The sequence below is a fragment of the Schistocerca piceifrons genome, chromosome 1 (assembly GCF_021461385.2).
Source record: "Schistocerca piceifrons isolate TAMUIC-IGC-003096 chromosome 1, iqSchPice1.1, whole genome shotgun sequence".
Classification (NCBI taxonomy): Eukaryota; Metazoa; Arthropoda; class Insecta; order Orthoptera; family Acrididae; genus Schistocerca; species Schistocerca piceifrons.
This window is the reverse complement of record NC_060138.1, coordinates 359,885,097-359,910,104: the sequence shown is the minus strand read 5'-3', so window position 1 is coordinate 359,910,104 and position 25,008 is coordinate 359,885,097. Positions and strand designations below refer to the sequence as shown.

Genomic DNA, 25,008 nt, shown 5'->3' with positions numbered 1-25,008 from the left:
GAAAGATTCACAAGTAAATCATTAGAAGGGAAAATGATATTCATTACTCTTTAACAAATCTACCTATGACACAAAAGGGGTAAAATACGCAGCTATAAAGATCTTAAACAATCAATCAATCAAAATAAAATGTCTGACAGATGGAATTTAAGTGTTTTCAAATGTAAATTAAAGACAACTACTCCTATGTCACCGAGAAATTCTTCCACAGAGATAGTCAGTCATTTAAAAAATTGTAAATGGCCAGCATGTAACCACATAGGCATAAATATTATTTTTAACATTTTTGTTGTTGTATATAAGTGTTCTGGAAGAGGCCAGCATGTACCACACAGGCCTCAATGGTGTTTTTCGTTTTGTATAAGTGTTCTATGTTTTTTCTGTTGACACATTTCACATCATAACACTTACCATGAATGTGATCTATGGAACAAGTAACTAAGGGACTTCGAGTTTCAAACTGTCAGTTGCAGCTGAGATCACAATTTACCTTCCACTTTTTGCAAGGGGATGCATTTATGTCAAGTTTACGTAATGTGATAATGTCCAGCTCCGATCAAATGAAAATTTATTCAATTACTGTTATTACATATTGGTACAAATTGCACATAAGAGATACTAACACAACTAACATTTGAAGTTATTTTTTTAGTTTTATCTCCATCTGTAATCAACAGAACATGTATTGGAGGCGAAAACACAACACTGCCACATTATGGTTCTGACATAAAAAATATTAAGCATTTAAAGAATATCATTTAATGATATTCATTACGAATTCTGCTAGGGTAAAAAGTCCAGTAACCCCTCATGGGGAACATCACGCACCTTCTAAACACATTTTAAGCTTTTACTTGTGATCTTTTTTTTTCTCAGAACAAGAACTTTATTTTGTGTTAGTTCACTTAATTCTCCAAAATGCTGTGTTATTCAAGTCCTTGGGCAAAATATGACATTACAATCAGCAAAATTAACTTATATAATAAGTAATTTTGAAGCTTCTTTAAGCTGATCTTTCCGTTAGTCTGCAACTGAATAAAGAGCAATATGATGTTTAAAAGTGAAAACTATGTGGCTAAGTCAAGTCAGGTTTCTATTGCAGATGCCATAAATGTACTACCCCCTTGTATTTACACAGCACTGAAATACTTATTAAGCCTGACCTTTTTTGGATTTTTTTAGATGATGATAATTGGGTAAAACTTTAGTTAAATAGTCTAATTGCAGCGTCTGAGTTGGCGGTCTGTCCAATTGTTGCCGGCGAAGGCATTCCTTGCCATAAATTACAGTATTTTCGGGCAACACTTCGGAGCACGTCAGCGTACAACCTGCTCCAATAATACATCCGTTTGTTATCTCTACATCATGGCTTACAAACGATTTAGCTTCCAAAATGTTGTTATCGCCGATCTTCCTAGCTTCCGAGTGACAGTCCACTTCGAATACGTTGTTGGAACCAATGATAAGAACAGGTGTTGAGGAGGAAGTGCTTCCAGGTATAATCTTGTTGGTAATCCGTGCTTGTTCTTCAATCAAATTGTTTTCTCCTATTATTATGGGCCCAGCTTCTGCTATAATCGACGCTCTTGGGTGTATTATTGTCATGCTTCCAATTGTAATGTCACCTTTCAGCTCGCACTCATTACACACAACAGCCCCAGGCGCAATTTTAACGCTGCTTTTCATAGACATGGCTTTACACTGACTGTAGTGCAGGACTTAATGATGCCATACACTGTCTTTCAAACGCGAATAGCCTAAAACATCAGATCTTCTTTGAAGTCCCGTACCTTGCGGTCTGCAGATTTATAAACATTGCAACGACAATACGACATATTACGCTACCCAAAGATGATAGGAGATACCATAGGAAAAAAAGATGGAAAAAACATTTTGCACATTATTATTTATGTCGTAATGATCCAAATGCCTTTCCTTATTCAGATACATTGATTTATCAACTGAATTGCAGTGTAATTTTTTGCAGAAGGACCACTAAAAATCTAACATAAAATACAACGCAGTCAAAGATGTTACTTGCTAGATTACCAGAGTAACAGTTCTTTTAAAATATATACATCGATGATACGAGGTGGTGGGCGGTGGCGTTAGTAAACACCAATACCAATAGTTTGTTGACTTCGCAATTTAGATGTCGCATTTCGAAAAAGGTATTGATGGAGGGCAATTAATTGCTCTTGTAGCCTTTTCCATGTCCCCTTCCCAAGTTTATCTTATAATATTTTTAGTTTGAAAATGTTTATTATATAGCTAATTTCAACCCATTCAGTTACGTTGGGAACTGTAAAATTGATGGTTCTATTCAGTTAGTCGGTTTTACTTATGCACTCTTGATGTGAAATAAATGTAGTGACATAAAGTTAATTTTTATTTATTTTACTTTATTTAATCTGTGTAGTTTGTTGCCCTTTACTCATTCATAGTTATTTGCATGTTTCGTGGATCTTAGTTGCGGTCTCTTTCTGTGATGTGGAATGGGTTGAATTATATTGTAATACACTTTCTCCGTGAAAAACTATTACAACATATTGACGATTTACATTAATGGCAAGAGTTACCTTTTTTCCGATATAGTGGACTATACTTAACTATGCGAAGTTGTTCCTCTGTTTCCTCTACGCAACTGAATGCAACGAACTATTCAACTAAATGCAACGAAATAGTTGCCAGAATATTTTGTTTTTCTTTGAAAGGAAAAATAAATTTTGTCATCCAATTTTTCGGTAGCTGTCATAATGATGTAAAAGCCATTCCTTGTCATTTCAACCAAGGGCTCCAGCTTGTAGTCTCAGATTTGACTGAAATTTAGCACGCGAATACTACCATGTGTGGAATGCTCATGTACAAAGTATTAGGTTCCCCTGAGAATTAGTTCCAGAATTATATCTTACGAAAGAAGATGGTGCGACCCAGAAAATGCAATGCGCATTTGGCAATCGATCTTCGGAGCTTAATAACTTAGTAACCATTACTCACAGTCCAGTGAAATTTGAACCCCTAATAACATCCACTTAATGAACACACTGTGCATCAAAACATAAACAACATATTTCTGAGGGAATTTTTTTTTTAAAAAGTCAAAATGTGATAAAAAATGTAATGTGTTAAAAGATCCATATTGTAGATGCCTGCGATGCCAAATATAATTCGCTCAATAATCGGATAATTTTTTTCTAGTAAGCTTGATGTGGGCTAAAAACACACACACACACACACACACACACACACACACACACACATGTAGAGGAAAATACAAAAAAATTACAAAATCACTGAAAAAACGTGGATCTTCAAAGTGTGGTAGCACAGAAGGGATAAGTGATATCCAAGTCAAATTTCATAGCCTGCATAATTAGACCTTAATGTAGTATGTCTCAAAACGTCAGTGTTTTATTGCAAGGTATTTGTGTACAACAAAAATTGACAAATGTGTTTGGGGACATGACCATTGTTGCAGAACATAATTTTGAAAAAAAAAAAAATCCCCCTCCACTATTGTTTAGTAACTAAGAAATGACTTACAGTCTATCATTAATTTTTAATGCACCTTAACTGTCAAAAACCAGTCACCTGTGCTTAGAACAGAAGTTTTCCCACGCTGTAGCTACTGTTCTCTGTACATGGCATGGCAAATTGTACTGACTACCTGACACATTAGTAGGAACCATATCTGTCATACGAAAATGTTCAGAAGCAATCAAACGCATTTCAAACGTGGCCAGTGAAATTATCTTACTGGTCCTGCTGGTGCCATGAAGTTCACTAATACGTCACATTCTGCTTTGCAGCACTCTGTGACTCATCCTAAGAACCATTTGTCATCATAAATAGCAACAACACAGCAACATGGTTGTATATTGCCACTTGTGTTTCTGAATCAAGTGTTAGACACACTGTGAAGACATGCTGCGCACGAACCTATAATTGTAACTGGACAATCTGCTCAGCTGCAGAACAGAGTCAACTGGAGAAAAGCGATGATGGCTCCTTATGCCTGCAATACTTTTAATTCATACCAGTCTGCTTTTTAGCAAGTCTTCAACAGATTCACCTCATCTTTTGAAACATAAAATGGTTGTATGCCGGAGATATTTTTCTGTATACAGGTAAGTAATGAAGAGGTGTTAGACTGTGGCATTTGTAGCATGCTGCAGACTGGCTTGTGATGCCATGCAGTTAATGGTAGCATCAGTAGTGTCATATAAATTTTTATCATGAGTTGTGAAAAAAAAAACTGCAGAAAACTGAAAATAATGGTAATGCACTCTTAAATTTTTGAGATTTTTATAACTTTTGTACTGGCTAGCTGCCCCATCACTGACAGAATGTATGTGAGGCATCTTGTTTTTAACATATGCTATGACAGAGCAGATGCAGGCATGAATTGTAATGGCATCATGAATTGCACAATCACTAAAAACATAAATTCATGGCTGACGCACCACCTGAACCATTTCTATAGTTAAATGCAAATGGTTGGAGAGTTGCTTGGCTGGTGTCCCAATGATATCCTTGAATAATGTCTTGCACTAGAAGTGCATAAATTTTCAGAAAAGTTTGGTGTTATGATGATTGCATTTTGTTTCAAGTCATCCTTACAAAACTGGTGATGTGCAGATTGCACTATTACTGTAAAGCTATGTCCGTTCAATTAGTCTGTTTTTACCACAACACAGTTTAACAAAATCTTCCACTATACTTTGCTTTGTTTAAAGTGTTGTGTGACCCATGTGACTCCATTGTTTATAAAAAGTAAGTGGATTGTCTTCCATAAGGAGCTCATCATACAGTTTATTATTCAGGTGTTGTGCAGGTTTTTTCTTACCTGTACACTTCTCATGCCTGTGTATCATGCTCTGGTAGGAAAGTGATGTCACACACTAGCAGTTTTATTGCATCTTTGTAATCCAGAATCCTTTATAGCAGCAAACATCAAGTTAACATTCTGATGGCTCTCACATACACACATATTGTGTGCGCCCCCTGCATTTATAGGCACAACCCATTTTGGCTGAAGATTGAAAAAGACAGTAGGCCTAAACACACTTTGGTGTTAGGATACTTTTCCTTGAATGCTACTCACAGTTCAGAAATGTTGCATAGCAAGAGTCTTTTTTGCATCTGCACATGGATGTATCTCATTTTTACCATGACATATTCTTTCTTGGCTGGCATTATTCTACTGTAGTCAACATATTTGTGAAACACTAGCACCTCTATTTCTGAACTCAATTGTATACTCTGATCCTGTCAAAATTCTGGAAGCACTCCTAGGGTTGCTTTAACTTTCCTGGCTTGCTTTGTCTTGTATGTAGAAACATCAAATTCCTTTACAGTGTGCTCAGTGGACCAGCCGGAAGGTGAAAGGATAAGAACAGCTACTTTTTTCGTGAGTGTGAATTTGACACAAATTTCTATCAAATTATGCACAATTTTGTCCAAATCGGAGCACTTTTGGAATAATTTCTGTTACTTTGGAGCAAATAGTTCTTCCTCTTCCACCATTAGTATCTGGCGTTTTATATTTCATTTCCATTTCAGCTTCTTTAGCTTTCTTCTACTATAACTGGGCCTATCTCTCTTCCCAATGCTCTATGTCTTCATGGGAGACAAAACAAGAGCAGTCACTGAAGCATTTACCTGCCCAACCGCTGTGGTTGAAGGTGGCTGATACTCGTCTTCACTGTCATGTACATTATCTGAATATTCTTCAGTTTTTAATAGTGTGGCACACCTTGAACATAACGTTTGCCCTGGGTTCATGTTCAGCTGTTTGCACTGATTCACTTTTGGTATTAATTTTATATCAGCTTCTCGAAGGCTACACCTCACTGTCTTCTTATGGAACCAAAATGGGTCAAAACAACTTCTTTGATAGGAAAGAATGCATTTATAGAAACACTTTAATATGACGATAGCAGACACTTGTGTTCCCTGGAACTGTACTTCTCGCTCCCATGGGGTGCATCTCAGAACTCCATCACAACAAATCTTTGTATCATTCATCCAGATCTTGTAAAAATTGAATGCCGCATTTAGTTCTATATGTTGTTTAATGACATTCAGATCCTTGTGCTCTACCAATACTGCAACTTGTTTGAACAAAAGCGCCACCAGCACACATTTCTGTCTCCCTTCTGCCTTTACAACACCAGTGACCATTTTGAACTAAAATTTTGGAAGCATGAGTAACCTGTGAAGCTTGCTTGTTTGCTTTATTCTTCCTGCCTCAATGACTCATACTGTTTCTGAACACTTCCATTGTTAACTTCCAGTTCCCAAGTGGTTCCTATTAGTTGATGCAGCATTATTTGAAACAAGAAATGAATCTCATCAGGTAAGGAAGACCACAGCTGTCTGCATCATCATCATCATCATCATCATCATCATCATCATCATCGCCGGCCAGAGTGGCCGTGCAGTTCTAGGTGCTACAGTCTGGAACCGAGCGACCGCTCCGGTCGCAGGTTCGATTAGTGCCTCAGGCATGGCTATGTGTGATGTCCTTAGGTTAGTTAGGTTTAATTAGTTCTAAGTTATAGGTGACTGATGACCACAGATGTTAAGTCCCGTAGTGCTCAGAGCCATTTTTGAATCATCATCATTATTAATTGCTAAATCATGTTAAAACAAATGGAACCAAATATGTTTCTGTCAGCTTTAATTGTACACTAATGCCTTGCAATAAAATGTTGAAGTTGTGAGACATATTGCATTACAGTCTACTTATGCAGTGTAAGAAATTTGGCTTGGATATCACATGTCTCTTTTGTGCTATCACATTTTGAAAATACATGTTTCCTGGTGATTTTTCAGTTTTTTGTTTATTTTTCTGTGCATGTAACTCAATATGTGTGAAAGATGCGGACATGATGTGTTGTGTCTGTGTTTAACCACATTGGGCTTACTAGAGAAAATATTAGTCTCTTCTTAAGTAAATTATATTTGGCATGGCACAGCAGGCACCTACAATATGGATCTTTTGACATTTTTTATTTTCCCTCAGTAATATGTTGTTGTTTCCTAAGTGGATGTTACTAGGTGTTAAAAAATTTCAGTGGACTGTGAGAAATAGTTCCTAAGTTATTAAGTTTTGAAAATGGCTCTCCGCCGGCCGGAGTGGCCATGCGGTTCTAGGCACTGCAGTCTGGAACTGATCGACTGCTACGGTCGCAGGTTCGAATCCTGCCTCGGGCATGGATGTGTGTGATGTCCTTAGGTTAGTTAGGTTTAATTAGTTCTAAGTTCTAGGCGACTGATGACTTCAGAAGTTAAGTCACATAGTGCTCAGAGCCATTTGAACCATTTTTTTGAAAATGGCGCTGACGATTTACTGCCAAATGTGCGTTGCATTTTCTGGGTCCCATCACCATCTTTCACAAGCTATAATTCTGCCACTAGTTCTCAGGGAGACGTAATTTTGTACATGAGTGTTCCACTTATGGTAGCATTAGTGTGCTACATTTCAGACAAATCAGAGACTATGAGCTGGGACATTTTCTCAAACTGGTTGAAATGACTGGAATGACTCGCATGCAACTCCTTTATTACCTTTGACAACTGCAGCGGCTAGTTTATAAACATGCAAAATACTGATATGAGGTATTTATTCATGTATGACATTTGTTATCAACAATCCATCTAAGTTTGAGAGCGACAGAGATATTTAAAACTACAACACCACAAGGGAAAATGATCTGCACTACCCTTTAATGAATATAACTACACTACTGACCATTAAAATTGCTACACCACGAAGATGACATGCTACAGACGTGAAATTTAACCGACAGCAAGAAGATGCTGTGATACGCAATTGATTAGCTTTTCAGAGCATTCACACAAGGTTGGCGCCGGTGGTGACACCTATAACGTGCTGACATGAGGAAAGTTTCCAACCGATTTCTCATACACAAACAGCAGTTGACCTGCATTGCCTGGTGAAACATTGTTGTGATGCCTCGTGTAAGTAGGAGATATGCGTACCATCACATTTCCTACTTTGATAAAGGTTGGATTGTAGCCTATCGGGATTGCGGTTTATCGTATCGCGACATTGCTGCTCGTGTTGGTCAAGATCCAATGACTGTTAGCAGAATATGGAATCGGTGGGTTCAGGAGAGTAATACGGAATGCCTTTCTGGATCTCAATGGCCTCGTATCACTAGCAATCGAGATGACAGGCATCTTATCTGCATGGCTGTAATGGATCGTGCAGCCACGACTCCATCCCTGAGTCAACAGATGGGGACGTTTGCAAGACAACAACCATCTGCATGAACAGTTCGACAACGTTTGCCGCAGCATGGACTATCAGCTCAGAGACCATGGCTGCGGTTACCCTTGACTCTGCATCACAGACAGGAGCGCCTGCGATGGTGTACTCAACGATGAACCTGGGTGCACGAATGGCAAAACGTCATTTTTTTCAGATGAATCCAGGTTCTGTTTATAGCATCATGATGGTCACATCTGTGTTTTGCGACATCGCAGTGAACACACATTGGAAACGTGTATTCGTCATCGCCGTACTGGCGTATCACCCAGCGTGATGGTATGGGGTGCCACTGGTTACATGTCTCGGTCACCTCTTGTTTGCATTAACGGCACTTTGAACAGTGGTCGTTACATTTCAGATGTGTTACAATCTGTGGTTATACCCTTCATTCGATCCCTGCGAAACCCTACATTTCAGCAGGATAATGCATGACCACATGTTGCAGGTCCTGTACGGGCCTTTCTGGATACAGAAAATGTTTGACTGCTGCCCAGGCCAGCGCATTCTCCAGATCTATCACCAGCTGAAAATGTCTGGTCAATGGTGGCCGAGCAACTGGCTTGTCACAATACACCAGTCACTACTCGTTGATGAACTGTGGTATTGTGTTGAAGCTGCATGGGCAGCTGTACCTGTACATGCCATCGAAGCTCTGTTTGACTCAATGCCCAGGCGTATCAAGGCCGTTATTACAGCCGGAGGTGGTTGTTCTGGGTACTGATTTCTCTGGATCTATACACCCAAATTGTGTGAAAATGTAATCCCATGTCAGTTCTAGTATAATATATTTGTCCAATGAATACTCGTTTATCATCTGCATTTCTTCTTGGTGTAGTAATTTTAATGACCAGTAGTGTATTTGATGACTTACACATGGAAATAAAATGTCTAGCAGGTAGCAGAAGTGTTATAAAATATAGATTAAGATGTTTCTCCTTAACAGCTCCTCCTACACATAGAAGAATTATTGAGTATAGTCAGTCATAAAAAAAACTGTGAATGGGCACAATGTTCATATAAAATTTCTGTTTTTGTTTGTTGTATATAAGTTTTCTACATTTTTTTCTGTTGCCATGTTCCAAATCATAACATTTGTTGTGAATTTTATCTATGGAACAAGGAACTAACTGACTGTATGCATGGAAAAATGGGTAAAAACTGAGATCAAGGAAGATCAGTTTGGTTTTCAGACAACTACAGAAATGCACAAGATTGCTACTGATCCTATGACTTAACTTAGAAGATAGGTTGCAGAAAGGCAAACCTGTGTTCACAGCATTATTATCTTTAGCGAAGCTTTTGACAATGTAAGTTGGTCTACACTCGGAAACTTTGAAGATAGCAGGAATAAAATACAGAGTCTGAAAGGTTATTTACAACTTTTACAAAAACCGTTCTGCAGTTGTAAGAGTTCAAGTACATGAAAGAGAAGCAGAAGGGAGTGAGATAGGGTTGTGGTTTAAACCCTGATGTTTTTCACTCTTGTTTATTGAGCATGCTGTGAAGAAGAAAACCAAGCAGAAATTTGGCAAGGAAGTTAAAGTTCAGGGACAAGAAATAACAACTTTGAAGTTTGCCAGTGATATTGTAATTCTGTAATAGATGGTTAGGGGCTTGGAAGAGCGGTTGAAGGTAAGGTATAATATCTTGAAAAGAGATTATAGGATGAACATCAAAAAAGTAAAACAATTGTAAAGAAATTTGGTCAAATTAAATCAGCTGACCCTGAGGAAATTAGATTAAGAAATGAGAGACTAAAAGTAATAGATGCTTGTTGCTACTTGTACAGAAAAATAACTGACAGTTGCAAAGGTTGAGAGAATATAATCAGCAGACTGGCGATGGTAAGTAAAGCATTTCTGACCCAGAGGAATTTGTTAGCAGCTAATATAAATGTAAGTGTTAGGAAGTTATTTCTGAATTTATTTCTGTGGAGTGTAGCCATGTACAGAAATGAAATGTGAACTGTTAGCACTTCACACAAGAAGAGAATGGAAGCTTTTTTTGATGTGTGGTACTAGAGGAGAATGCTGAAGAACAAATGGAGAGATCAAATAACTAATGAGGAGCTACTGAATTGGATTGGGGGAAAAAATTATGGCACAGTGTGTCCCAGGGAATTGTGCTGGGACGTTTGCTGTTCATGTTTTATATCAGGCCTGTTCAGGATGTAGTTATGAGTTCTCACTCACCACCCGGGTGGAGAGCGCTTACAGGAAAATGGGATGGGATGGTGAGACATCATTATGTAGCACAGAGAAATTGCAAACTGAGTACTGCCTTTAGAGCAATGACCGTGTGGTAAGCTCTCTGTTGCCCTATACATAAGCATACGTAGTTGCTGGTGTAGTGCTTGAAGTGGAGAGTAGCTCTTTTTCAATTGATGAAAAGCAGTGTTTTGCAGGGTTAGGAACTTAAAAGGGAAGGTCAGATGCACCATTGTAAATATACAACATTAGTGCATGACTACACAGCCATGTTTAAAACGACCTACAGTGTTACAGGGAGTCACATGATAATTTTGTAATAAAATAAATGTTGTAGACTCACATAAAAAAAATCACAACTTCACAGGTTTGCAGATATGGTTACGTCATCGGTTGGATCTATATACTAGTGCGAGTAATTTTCTTCCACCCTGATGGGAACGAAAGCTAGCCACAGGAGCTCACTCGCAGATTACAACTTAAAAACGTAATGTGGAATCCACAGGAGGAGATACCAGACATTGATGCTACAAGGAAAAACAGAAATCTAGAATTCAGTGACATCCAGTGTATTTGTGTTTAATATGTGAGTAAAATAGTCACAAAATACAAGTTGATGACGGTTTAAACTCTGACCAAAACAACATTTATCATAAGACTGTGCCAATTGTAAGCAGCAACAAGTTTTGAACCAACTGTCCCTAGTTCTTTTCCTCATCAGTTAAAAGAAATTAAGTTTTGTTGCATTGTCATTTCTCTTCAGTGCAACAGTCTTAGGAAAAAAATTGTTATGAAATTCCCTAAATAGCCAGTGTGAAATGATACATCTCTGTAGAACTAACATTAGCAACTGTAGAACAGACTCATTGACAATAGTTTTTTGTGTCGAGCTGCTTTGTCCCATTTCCTCCTACCCTACCCACTCCATCAACTCGCTGTGAGCCAGCCCATTGTTCACTGCTGAAGCACGAGTTAAGCCAGCTTAAATGAGCAGATTGGTGAACAGGCCTTCTGATGCTTTGAATGACTTAAAGTGGTGAAGTGTGTACGTAAACTCCCACTCCTTTAACGATGAGACTTACTTGAGATGGTCAGCCGACTTCCCTTGCTGGTTAACTTGCTGCTGCAACCTTCTTTTCTCTTCTTCTTCAAAGTATATTTGCTAGTAACACGAATTTCTCAAAATAATAGATAGGTCCTCAAATGAGAAGTAAGAAAGGAAATAAATCGAAATGGTTGCTAAGATCGAAGAAGAAAAAGAAGATAGCCCTCAATACAGGAAACCCTTCCCACCCCCTTTCCCCAGGATCCCTACTTTGCCGGTGCTTGAGTGAGAAACCGGGGGAGGTTTGGTGTTAAACCATCTCCTACAGAACGAACATTCCCACCTTCACTCTTGAGGTCCCCGAAGAAAATCTTAGCAACCCCATGGAAATGGCAAGTAATGAAGAATTAGTCACACTTGTTCGCGAGGGTTGTTTGAAAGGTGTGATCTGTGTTTTGTGTTAATAGTGATTTATGCGTTCTCGCAAAGCATACTCTTATCCATCCAATATTATATGTTCTGCTAACATAATATTCACTTCTGTTCATTAAGACAAATATACGTTAGGAAATATAAATTTGAACTCTAGCCCGACTATGGAGGTACATCTGTCAAAGAATAACGCAGTTGTCCTAAGGCCAGCTCAGCGAGGACGGAAACCTTGTGTAGATCAAAAAAGGCAAAAGCTGGCTTGACTATATTCAGAGATAATTCTTAGTTACAAATTAAAGATAAAGATATTCATGACTCTTTACAAACCAAGTTTTACAAATTTAAGAAAAGTTTTAAAGTGAAATTTAGAAAGGGGTTCTAACCGTGCTTAAGTATTGAAGACCTATTCTAATTCGTGGGTGAAGCTCACTACTTAAATATTTGAGAGGTCGCGATAGGTGCGGAAACTTAAGTATATCAGACTTATGACTAATCCCGTGTTAGGCGCTGCCTTAATTATGTCAGACCGGTGGGGGAGGTTTGGAGTTAATTTAGGATCTATTTTGTTATTTCATTCATCTCCGTGCCCTGACAGCACACTGCACACGCACGGCTGCCAGTGGCTGGTGCACCACACACGCAGGCGGGTCACACACAGCCGAGCTTCTCCCCTCAGTCCATCTTGCGGCAGACGTCACTGGGGTGTCGCGGCAGGTGGGTGTGGCTTCCCGCGATGGCTGGAGATGGCCGGGCAATAGGCACACATTAGCTCCATAATAATATCATGCAGTATGACATTGGATTAATTGCATTGTTAATCTGTTCCTCTGTTAAGACTGTAGCACAGTTGTACCATGATGCAAGATGTATATATAATGCTGCCACTGGTGGTTGCAAGAGATCAGTCTTTCTCCCTGATGCTTTTAATGAAATATTGTCTTTTTTGGGTTTACTTTTGTATCAAGATTGTTTTGTAATCATGTGATTCACAGTCTGTTACAGCCCCTTTACATGCTGGCAGTTGACACCAGAATTCATGTATAGAACTAATATATAATGTTCATATAACAAGCACAGTCACTTCTTATTTTGTCTAATTTGTTTAGTAACATAATTCTTAGTTTCACAATAGAATGTGCTATATACGCATCTCATCCAGAACTGTCATCAGCAACTGCTGGTCTCTATTAGCGGAACATACAAGGTAAATTGCAACAGTTATTAGCGACATCGCTGTAGGATATGTAAGTCATTGTACACTCCACGGTCATTCCCAGAGGCTTCCTCCTGGATGGCAGACAGTGACCAGTAAATGCACCCACCTGCTTGCTGTGTGTTACTGTCAGGTGTTATGTGCGCATGAGATGTTGCTGTGCCATACTGCTGTCAAGGCTCTGAAAATCACATTACCGGTATTGGTGTGAGATAGTAATTGATTGTGAGGTCCAAAATGACAATTGTTTTGGTACTGATAAAGCTGATGCCAAGGCTTTGTGCCTTTTCAGTGTGAAAACCCCCCTTCAAAAAAATTCGAAGGCTGATTTAATACCTGGTATATAAGTGAAATCAGCATATTATCTACAGTGACAGCTTGAACTAACAGCTGTAAACAACATATTTGCATCCACCTAGTCAGTTTGAGCAGACAGTGTTAAGTTGTGTGTCACTGTTGTTGTGTCAAAAATTGCAGTGGAACATCATCTCTAAATAAAGTGTTCAAGACATTCTCTGAAATGTTTTGAAGAAGAAAAAAGTGTGCAAAGTTTGTAATGCACACCTTGACTCTATAACAAAAACGACATTGTGTGGACACCTGCTGCAACTTGATTCAAACTCAAAATGTGGACAATTCTTTTCTGAAAGAGAATCATTGTGGGTGATAGAGACTTGGTGTTACCAATAAAAACCTATCACAAAATAACAAAGTGCAGAAATTTACAGGAAGGGTCAATACTTTGATGACATAACTGAAATTCAAACCAGAGTAGCTTGTAAGTTGAATAACATCCGAAAGAAGGACTTTTCTGATAGTTTCACATGTTGGTATTAACATTTCTCTATTTCTTTATTAATTCAATCTTGAAACTTTTTGGACTAACAGGATAATCATTTGGGAACAACCAAATATATATATTCACAATAGCCACCTAATAATGGTAAAATATAAGGCTTATCATGGAGCTGATGTGAATGTGTGGATTTTAAATGAAACATTATGTGAATGTATGATGGGAGAGAAAATTAATTTTTAAAGTTTTGTAAAAATTCAGCTCTTCTTGATTACTTGTGTTACAACAGTCCTCATAGAAGAATCTTACGTCTAATATTGTTACATCTACTACACATTTGTGACAAGTGACAATCAGAAACAACTGTCTGAAGCAGTGTTGAGACACATTGCCTAATGTCACATCACAGAGTAGTGTAAAAGTGTCCAGTGATGAAAACTGTTTGCAACTGAGTAACTGGCCCACTCTAATATAGGGCACCTTCTACATTTATTTTTACAATGAAGTACCCAGTACATTAAACAGGATCAGTTCCCTTGTAATGCTTAAGTGCATAAGAGTCCTCAGCATTTCAGAGTTACAGTTGTGGGTCCCTGGCTGAAGAGTATTTGAGTCTACCAGCAAATATGTGAATCAAACATAATAGAACATACTTTCTGTAATCACTGAGTTGTCCTCAATTAATCCAACCTTTCCAGTTATATTTCATATAGCAACAGTTTAATGAATTTATGACTAATTTAATTAGTGAAATTGCTGCTTAAATGTTTCAAACTGCAGGTGCTTCAAAGGTTGTATTTTCATCTTCTTATTCCACGATATGTGTAATGGAAATTAGTGCATCTAATAAATACCAAACTTAGATTAATTTGGAGTTCACAAACATATTGTAATTATATGGAATACAACCCTTTAATCAGATGTTGCATCATTTACAGCTTTCACTGTGTTTAACAGTGTGTTCATTGTTTGTTACCTATTGGCATATTAAATATCAGAGGTATGTGTAATTACACCATAGGAGATTTTATGTGGCGGGTATCATATAAACAATGATGCCAAATGTGAAGGTCCAGAGAGTACTTAATGATGTGAGAAAAGCTGTATGTATCATAAATGGACCGTGCTGGTGGGTGTGCGTAGGAATAAATATTAGATCTAGAAATTACAGATCCTTTCTTAAAGAAAAGTTCTTAACTATCGTTCTTTGTGCCTTACTGTTACTCTCCTCTTTGGAAAGAAAGATTGAGTTTTCCCATTATTTTTAAATATATTTGACATTTGCTCACAACAGTCACCCCTTTCAAAAGTGAGTATATATTTACTTCAAAATACCCTACACTTTTTTATGCCTAATGCTAGAAATAAAGGGCAAAACTGCAGATTGTGGTACCACCTGTCAGCTTTGACCTGTGATGTCATCAAGGTAGTGGACACAGCTATTTCAAACATGGGCCGGCCGGTGTGGCCGTGTGGTTCTAGGCGCTTCAGTCTGGAACCATGTGACCGCTACGGTCGCAGGTTCAAATCCTGGCTCGGGCATGGATATGAGTGATGTCCTTAGGTTAATTAGGTTTAAGTAGTTCTAAGTTCTAGGGAACTGATGACCTTAGAAGTTAAGTCCCATAGTGCTCAGAGCCATTTTTTTAATTTCGAACATGCACAATATGGAGACCATAATGTCACTCATTACACACATGAAAGAAACACAAATAATATGAAAAATATTTAACTTCTGAAATAACATGAAACTAATGGAACAACTGCAGGAATTGGGGGTTTTGAGCAGGAACAAACCAAAAATAAGACAATCTTAATAATGAAGATATAATAAAACAAATACTAACACAAAAATCCCGCAGACAGAATTACCAGCACTCAACAAAACCACTATTTAAGAACCCTGAAAAAGTTGGTGTGAGAAATTTCACATGGCCTGTTTATCTCAAATAAAGTTCATGATACCATAGACCCCCAAATAACTCCGTAACCTGGTACCAGAAATGTAATTTGATCTACATAGCACAGACAAAATCTGCAATACCACAAAACCACACACAATTCAATAAAACCATTATCTAACATTTCACTTGAGCTCTACAGCTAAAATCAAGTCTGCAGCTCTGCAAAACCAGAAATTGCTCACCAGTGTCCAAAAATTGCTCACCAGTGTAGGTAAAACAAACTCGACACAAACTAATCACTATCCATCATAATTACTAACAACAAACAAGACAACCCAAAACAGACAAAAAAATGGCGTTAACACCATTTCTACTATACAAGAAAAAGGCAGTTATGCATGTAAACATACACATACCATGCATACGACAATAAAAAAATAATACTATAAAAACATACTTCCCTGCCAAAGTCAGCCGATAACATAAATGTAGCGATAGGAAAAGTAAAACGTCATCAACACAATCTCTCAAATGGCCGAGATGCAGCAACTTTGGTCAGTCTGATACGTTTTCCGCAAATGCGAGACTTCATATTATTGGCAATTAAACTGAACAACTCTAGGAGTGTAATCATAGTCAACATCTTTTCCCCCATTTTGGTATCAGGGGTCTACTTGTGAACTTCGTTGTCATTTGTAACTGATAAAAAAATTCAAACAAAATTAAATTTCCAAACATTGACAGACCACACTAATGATTCAAAACTTGAAAATGAATCTTTTACCTGTGATTGCCAACATCAAAATAACTCACAAACTGCCACAATCTCTTCCAATACTGTTCTCACGAACAGCAGTCAAGGAGTCCAGCAAATCACTAACATTGCTTACAAGCAATTTAGAAACATAAACATCCCACACTAGAGAGAGCCCCAACATATTACAACACATGCCGTATAAATACAGTCCATTTCAAAAATGCTGCACCACCATAACTTAACACAACAGTTACTCATGGGGCAAAGCAGGTACCACAAATTTTGATTCACCCATGTAAAAGAGTGTTAAACATAGGTAGCACAGTTCATAAAATGCAGTTGTGCAATAGGAATATTTTTCACTTTTTCTCTTAGTTTGGTTTATGCATCATGCTTCTCTTTTTTCACTTAGGTCACAGACGGCAGCGGCAGTATCGGAAGGGTCATGATTTTGAGAAGCAGAAGCATATTGTAGGAGCAAAAGGGCAGGAAGCAACTAATGTCCTCAGTGATGATTCACCAGTGCTGGCTGCATTTAAGCAGTATGCTGCCGAGCTAGACACAAAACATGACAAATATGAGGCCATTGTGAAACTAGGCAGAGACATTACAATCGAAAGCAAGAGAATTATTTTTTTACTTCATTCCGCTGACAGGTATTATGAATATACTTTAATATTTCATGAACATTCTTGTAATCTCAGTAATAAAATTTAACTGGTATATGTGAGTAAAATTTTGAACACTAATTAATTAGTATTGTGTGTCTGTATAACATTCACCCTTTTTAAAATTGGCTACCTCTTTTTTGTGCTTTCGTATACTCAATGCTAAAAAAGAAAAAAAGAGTTTTAAGCATAATTAGGATAGTTTGTTAGATGCAAGGCGAAATGGAAGACAATGATACAGTTTGATAAGCACAATAAAAGTTACTTCATGGAAAAGGTTGATATCAAAACACTACAAACTTAATTAACCTCATTTTATGTATAGTTTCTCAAACTCAAGACATTCATAGTTCACATGTTTTTATCGGGAATCTCTTTCTCAACATCCTTTTAACTGCAGGAAATGACTATTTAAAGCTCCTCCCTAATGGAGATAAAAGTAATCCTTTACTCTAAGTATAGTTTGGTTGGGCATGCTGTGTCTCCAGTTGTGAAAGAAGGGTTGTCAGCATGGGATGTTGCCCACAAATTGGAGTACAGAACATCATCATCATCATCATCATCATCATCATCATCATCATTAGAACATTCAACCCAACAGTATATTGTGGGGTATGAGAAAACTGGGTAAGGTCATATCCAGAATGGAATCTGGATCATATTGTGGAAATCTCTTTGCCGAGGAGTGAAGGATTTGTTGGATGACTGCTCATCACCATAGAAGGATGTGAAGATGCCCAGGTATCACTGCTCATCTCAGTGGAATGCTAGTGCAACCTCTTCTTGAGTTCTGCTCGAGACTTTGGGATCCCCACCGGCTTGGATTGAAAGAGGACATTGAAGAAATTTAAAGGTGTTCTGCTAGATTTGTTACTAGTAAGTTCGATCAACACACGAGTGTTATGGAGATACTTCGTGAATTCGAGTGGGAATCCCTCAAGAGAAGATGACATTCTTTCCATGCAAAACTGTTGAGAAAATTTAGAGAACTCGCATTTGATGCTGACTACAGAATGATTCTACTGTTGCCAACACACATTTTACGAAGGACTATGAAGGTAAGAGAAATTAGGGCTAATATGAAGGCATGTAGGGAATTGTTTTTCCCTTGCTCTGTTTGTGAGTGGAACAGGAAAGGAATTGACTAGTATTGGTAGAAGGTACCCTCTTCCATGCACGATACAATGTCTTGCTGAGTATGTATGTAAATGTAGCTGTAGAAGTGTGCAATCCTATGGATTCAACAAAGAAGTGGGTCAGTCTTGTGTCAGCTAAGTAATACACATGGATGCTGGATACTCCTTGTCACTATTGAGAATAATTTGGTGGCTGTGTAGTACTGGAAGAAGATCCTCCAACGTTTTGTCCAGCCCAACAGTCAACATTTAGGTGTCGGATTCATCGTTGATGATGACAATGAATCAGCACATTGTGCTCACCTCATAAACACCTTCTGCCAGGAGACCTCAATGAACCTAATGGAATTACTTGTAGTATATGCTGACATGAAACCAAATGAGCACACACGATATATGCTGACATGTATGCAACTGAGTGCGATTGCAATTATTTGAAACTTGTAGTAGGATTGTCACAGGAGTGTTGTTTTACCCGCTGAATGACATCTGTAAGGCTGCTATTGAAGAGTGTGACATACTTCGGGAGCAATATCTGGACCACCCTGTGGATGGCATGCTGAGGAGCATCCAAGCATTTTCCAGTTCATTGGGTGGAGTAACATGACATTAAATATTATTCAGCATCAGATTTTTTTTTCACAGTAGTGCACTTTTGAAAAGACTGCTTTCATTTTATTTGTTAATTTATTTGGCATTACAGAAGCATCTAATTCGACCTGTCTGCTGTGACCCATGACATTATCAGAATGGCGGAAACTACTACATACAGCATATACAAAATGACAACAATGATGTCACTAATACACATGCCAACAAATGCAAACAAAAATAAAAATTGAACAGTAATGTCTCACTCCAAAAATAAAATGAAACTAATGGGACAACCGTGGGAAATTAGGGGTAACCGGGGAAGGGGGGGGGGGGGGACAAATTAAATAAACAACAATAAAAAAAGGCACACAATCCCAAAACAAATAATGTCAAAGAAATTTAAATTATAGCATTCAGCTACACTAACAAAACTACAGGAATCGGACATTTCCTTGAGCTATATAGCCCAACCACAACTACCAATACCAAAAAAATCAACACCTGCAACCTCAAAAAAGGACTTCACCTGTATAGCTCATCCGCAGCTATCGATACAAAACACCAATGCCTACAATCCGAAAAATGGAACCAAAACCACAACAACTCAAAAACCCAAATATCCTATATCCACTATGTCAATTAAAACAACCTATCTACCATACATATACAACAAACAAAACATCACAGTTACTATACAATAAAACCAAAACAATAATTGCTTACCAACAATACCACGTTGTTGCCACACACATGACACCTGACATATTCAGCAATAAGCCTGAACATTAACAGCAACTGATTGACAGACATCATATCATCACCCCTCTCAGAACATAATGGTACACTGTCAAAAATGCCAAACAAAAATAAACCTTAATAACTAACAGAAAACGCTGTCACAACCCTCGTTACTGCACCAAATACCCAAAACTCAGAATCACGTATGCATGATGGCAACCAAAACTCAAATGAACCAAGTACCACACATTAAACTCAGCACACCCACATCCACCACCAGAGGGAACCTTCAAATGCAACAACATGACATCTGCAAACACAACCAACTCAAAAACTCCGCACCATAGTCATGTCACACACCACACCACCATTATGTCATGGGTTAATGCAGAAGGGCGGAATGGGACACTTCCTTTGATCCATTTTTTTTTATTTTACTGTTATTTTTCTAGTTTTGTAAGACTTATTCTATCATTCTCTGCTCTCCTTGAGTATGAGGACACAGATGTAGGCACGTGTACAGGTGATGGTAACATTTTTGAGCAGTTTACATATTGTGGAATCAGCTGCAGTGTTGTGAGCATTGTAGATAATATTTGTTGTTGTACAGTGTCTATTTGCACTTAATAAATAGGTAAAAAGAAGTGGCCACTCTATTTTACTGGCAGTGGTATGAAAGGTTAAGTAGAGCATTTTACAAAATCTTTATGAAGCAATGTTAAATTGCAAAACTCAGTAATACTAGAAAAAGAATAGAGTGCTACTTGCCATAAAGATGACCCATTGAATTGTAGACAGGGTTAATGAAAAGACTTCTGTTGTTCATTATAACCTTCTTCAGCAAAGAAAACACACACACACACAAAGCAAATACACCTCAGGCACACATGACCACATTGGAATGTGACTGTCACTTGAACAGCAGTATGTAGAGGGGCAGGGAAGGGGGAGTGATACCAGGGTATGGGTGAGGGGAGAGAAAAGTTTTGTCTGGTGGGGCATGCAGGAACAGATGGCAGCCTGACAAGACTGTCTGGAGGTGGTGTGTGTGTGGGGGGGAGGGGGGGGGGGGAATGGGGAACCCATTGTATCAGTTATTATAGTTTCTTAGCATTCCTTTCACATATGGAGCACAGGAAGAATGAGTGATTGAATGCCTCTGTGCATGCTGTAATTATTCTGTTCTTATCCTCATGATCTCTTTGTGAATGATACATAAGAGGTTGTAGTATATTCCTAGAGTCATCAGTTGAAGCCTGTTCTTGAAACTTTGTTAAGTCTTTCTCAGGATAGTTTACATCTATCTTCAAGAGTCTGCCAGTTTAGTTCCTTCAGTATCTCTGTTACCATTCGTGTGGCCCTTCTCTGTATACATTCAGTATGTCCTGTTAGTCCTGTCTGGTATGGGTCCCACACTTGAGCAATATTCCAGAACTGGTCACACAAGTGATTTGTAAGCAATATGCTTTGTAGACCGATTGCATTTCCCCAGTATTCTATCAGTAAACCAAAGTCTACCATCCACTGTACCCATGACTTAGCTTATCTGATCATTTGATTTCATGTCACTACAAAGTGCTACACCCATGTATTCGTATGAGATGGCCAATTTCAACAGTGATTCATTGATATTATAGTCATGGGATACTACTTTTTTTCGTCTTGTGAAGTCCACAGTTTTACATTTTTAAGCTAAGCAAGTTGCCAATGTGTTGCAGCACTTTAAAATCATATCGCGATCTGATTTGTGGGGATTTTCAATTTTGCATTAGGCAGGAGCTCATTGTACATCTTTGCAGTATAGCATAAAACTCTCCTCTGAACCATGGAAAAAACTGTGAACTCTACATTTAAGTTATTTTTGTATCTTGTATTGTGATTGTGAAAATAAAAGTTCAGTTGGAGCATTTTTATTGTCAGCAATGTTTATTTCATTCTCTCCACACAATACCACCTCACAGATACTGCAGTGCAAACACAATATAGCTCCCCCACCCCCTCTCTCTCCCTCCCTCCCTCCCTCCCTCCCTCCCTCCCTCCCTCCCTCCCTCCCTCCCTCCCTCCCTCCCTCCCTCCCTCCCTCTAAGCATCTAAGAGCAAATTCACAAGTAGGTAGTGTAATGGTATGGCTCTGTTGTCATTGCCAAAGGGAATGCTGTAACTGTATCTGAAACTTTATTAAATAAAAATAGGTAATTGTCCCTGATGTATAAATTAGAATAAATAATTGGTAGGTTTTAAATAGGTATTGTTGCTGAATAGCGTTCATCAACTAAATTTTTTTTGAAGTGCACAATTAACAGTTTATTCAACTTTTTCACATACTATATGGGTTGGATTAAAAAATAACGAAAACACTGTTATAATTCACACCAGACTTTATTCACAGATGTTCACTGTATTACATACCCTCATTATAATCGCTTCACATCTCAATTTCTTCCCCCACACACAATGAAAGTGCTGTACAGTGTCAGTGAGTACATCTGTGTCAATTTTATGGTATATTGATAATTTTTATCTTTGGACCATCTTAACTACAACTGAATGAAACACAATTTTCTCTCGATGTCTCACAAGGGCCGTCCTGTGCCAGGAATGGTGTATTCTCTTGCCAAGAGAAGGATCCTTCATTTTTGCGAACAGGTTGTAATTGCATGGATTTATATTAGGTGATTACAATGATGTTCAGTATCTCCCACACCCACTCATACAGGAGCTTCTACATGGTGTTCACTCTGTGGAATTGTGCATTGTCACGAATGATGGTGACATACAGTGCCAGAAGATTTATATTACTTTCGTGCAGGGCAAAGCTGATGTTACAAGAAACAACATTAATAGGGTGCAGTGACCGTCTGGCCATGTGGTAAAACATGATGGAGGATTATCTCACGGATATCATAAGGCACAACAGCCATTACTTTGGTACCAGCTAGCTCATGGCACATGTTCTATGGGTGAAGAGGACATTTACATTCATTGGGCCAATCTTGAATGATATCCCTGTCATTCTGAAACACTTTCACCCATCTTGATGCCGTATGATATGGCAGTGCTGGATCACCACATGCCTCACACATTCCCTGAAAACAATGTCTTGCTCTCAGACCATATTCCACTTCAATCTTGATCCACATTTTTCATGTTTTCTAAATATACTGTTACACCATTTCAGATTAGTACACACTGGCAATTGAATCAGACACAAGCCTTGCTGCTCAGTGCACTACATCAACTGACCATCTGCTCTCAGCTACATACAGCACGCTTGCCATTGGATGCACATCCTTCATGTTGCAGGAATGTTGCCACTACTTTTTGCCCAACAGTATTAACCGATTGGTGATTAATCTCTTTTGCCATTTCCAAATGAATCTAAAATAGCTGGAGCCCCTAAGCTCACGATATATTTAAAATAACTGCTAATACTACCTTTGCTCACTGCCCAAAATTGTCGTATGGTCAGATCAGTACTGAACATAATAATTGCTAGAACAGTCTCTATGAAATAATTGTAGGTGTTGACCATTAAAACAATCAGAGTCCCCACTAAACCACAGTGGGAAAATTTTAAAGTGTTGTGACTGTCATCTTGAGAAACTTCAGATTTCTTAATGTGTAGCTACCTCTCCACGCAGAGCAACACAGATCCTGCCCGTATAGCTGTGTGCAACCACATGGGGAAGAGGCAAAATGGCTGCTCCCTTTTATAAGTTAGATACTCCTGCTCCCAGAAATTCCAAGAATATATCACTTAATATATTGGAGAAACCACCAGTCTTATTTACATCTTTTTATACAAAAATCCTATCTTAAAACTTGATGCATCATTAGAACTGCACTAAACAACTGATTAAAATGACATATTACACTTAATAATACACTAAGTAGTTTGCCTAAAAATACAAGTTGAATAATTACATATTTCAGTTGCAATTATGTTTGTGGTCTTCGGTGTCTTAGATAATTATGGTACACACATGTATGGCACGTCTGTGTGTCAGGAAATGATCTCTCTCTTCACTTTTGCAATCTAAATTCACATACCTTTAACAACATTTGAACTGCAGGGAAAACTGCACAAAATACTCAATAATTAATTAAAATTTTCAGTTAAGCATATCAGACTTATAATCTATCAATGAAAATAACGAATGTTGTGTGCAGAATTCCAGGCACTTCATCTCCTAAAAACTGATGCAATCATTATCCTCATGGTGGACAAGACATCAACCACTGTGATATCTGACTGACAGGAGTGTGGAATCAAGACTCTACAACCAATATTCTGACACTTCTGCATACAGCCCCTGCCGTCAAGATTCCAAGTGTGTGCTACAAACTGACTGCAGCCCATCCTTAAAATCCCTGCCTCCTCACAAGGATTAACACCTCAACCCATAAAACTTCCAAACCACACACTCCTACCTTATATCTTTTTCTTAAGATCCACAGACCCAATCACCCTGGCTGTTCCATAGTTGCTACCACCCACTGAACATATCTCTGATTTGGTTGGGCAACATGTGCAAATCATGGAACAATGACTCCCTTTCTACATTAAAGGAACCAAGCATTTGTGGAGGGTCTGTTTGCTGCAGAATTTTACATCAACCAGCACCCACTTGATTCTAAACCTGTGGTATCCTTCACGCTTACCTTAATCGACTTTATATTTGCCAACTACTACTTTACCTTTAAGTGGCAGACATGCAGACAGATCAGGGGGATGGCCATGGGAACCAAAGCGGCTCCTTTCTATGCCAGCCTTTTCATGAGTCACTTGGAGTTTCCTGTAATTCATAAGCCCTTCAGCCCCTGGTTTGATTTAGATATGGTTTGCTTTAGATATGTTGATGACACCTTTAGCATATGACCTCATTGTGAGGCTAACCTGTTAAAATTTCTGAAATCTCTAAATACATTCTACCTATTAATTTTCATATTGTTGTATTCCTAATTTCATGACACTTTCCTTGATGTTAATGTCATCCCCAGTGAGGGTCAACTATATACTTCTGCTCACATTGAAGCTACATGCAGACAAAAGTACTTACATTTTGACGGTTGCCATCCTTTTCACTTCAAATGTTCCCTACCATACAGCCTTGGCATTCAAGGCAGACATATCTGTTCAGACTCTTTACAGCAACACTGTACACACCATTCTCAACTCAGCCTCTGCTGTGCATAATTATCCTACTAGCCTAGTTCAA

At 38.3% G+C, this 25,008-nt stretch overlaps 2 protein-coding genes across 2 annotated transcripts in view; one reads left to right on the top strand and one right to left on the bottom strand.

Moving 5' to 3' along the window:
• Window positions 1-551: 551 nt before the first annotated feature.
• On the bottom strand, window positions 552-1,836 carry LOC124788869 (dynactin subunit 6). The gene has a single exon (XM_047256155.1). It carries the CDS (start codon window positions 1,690-1,692, stop codon window positions 1,153-1,155), a length of 540 nt encoding a protein of 179 aa, XP_047112111.1. The 5' UTR covers window positions 1,693-1,836; the 3' UTR covers window positions 552-1,152.
• Window positions 1,837-2,049: 213 nt separating this feature from the next.
• The window catches only part of LOC124788858 (translin-associated protein X), a 49,808-nt gene continuing 26,849 nt past the window's right edge, over window positions 2,050-25,008 (top strand). Inside the window, exons 1-2 of the mRNA XM_047256144.1 lie at window positions 2,050-2,171; window positions 17,066-17,309. Coding sequence (XP_047112100.1) covers window positions 2,153-2,171; window positions 17,066-17,309 — 263 coding nt within the window. The 5' untranslated portion in view covers window positions 2,050-2,152. The remainder of the gene's footprint in view (window positions 2,172-17,065; window positions 17,310-25,008) is intronic.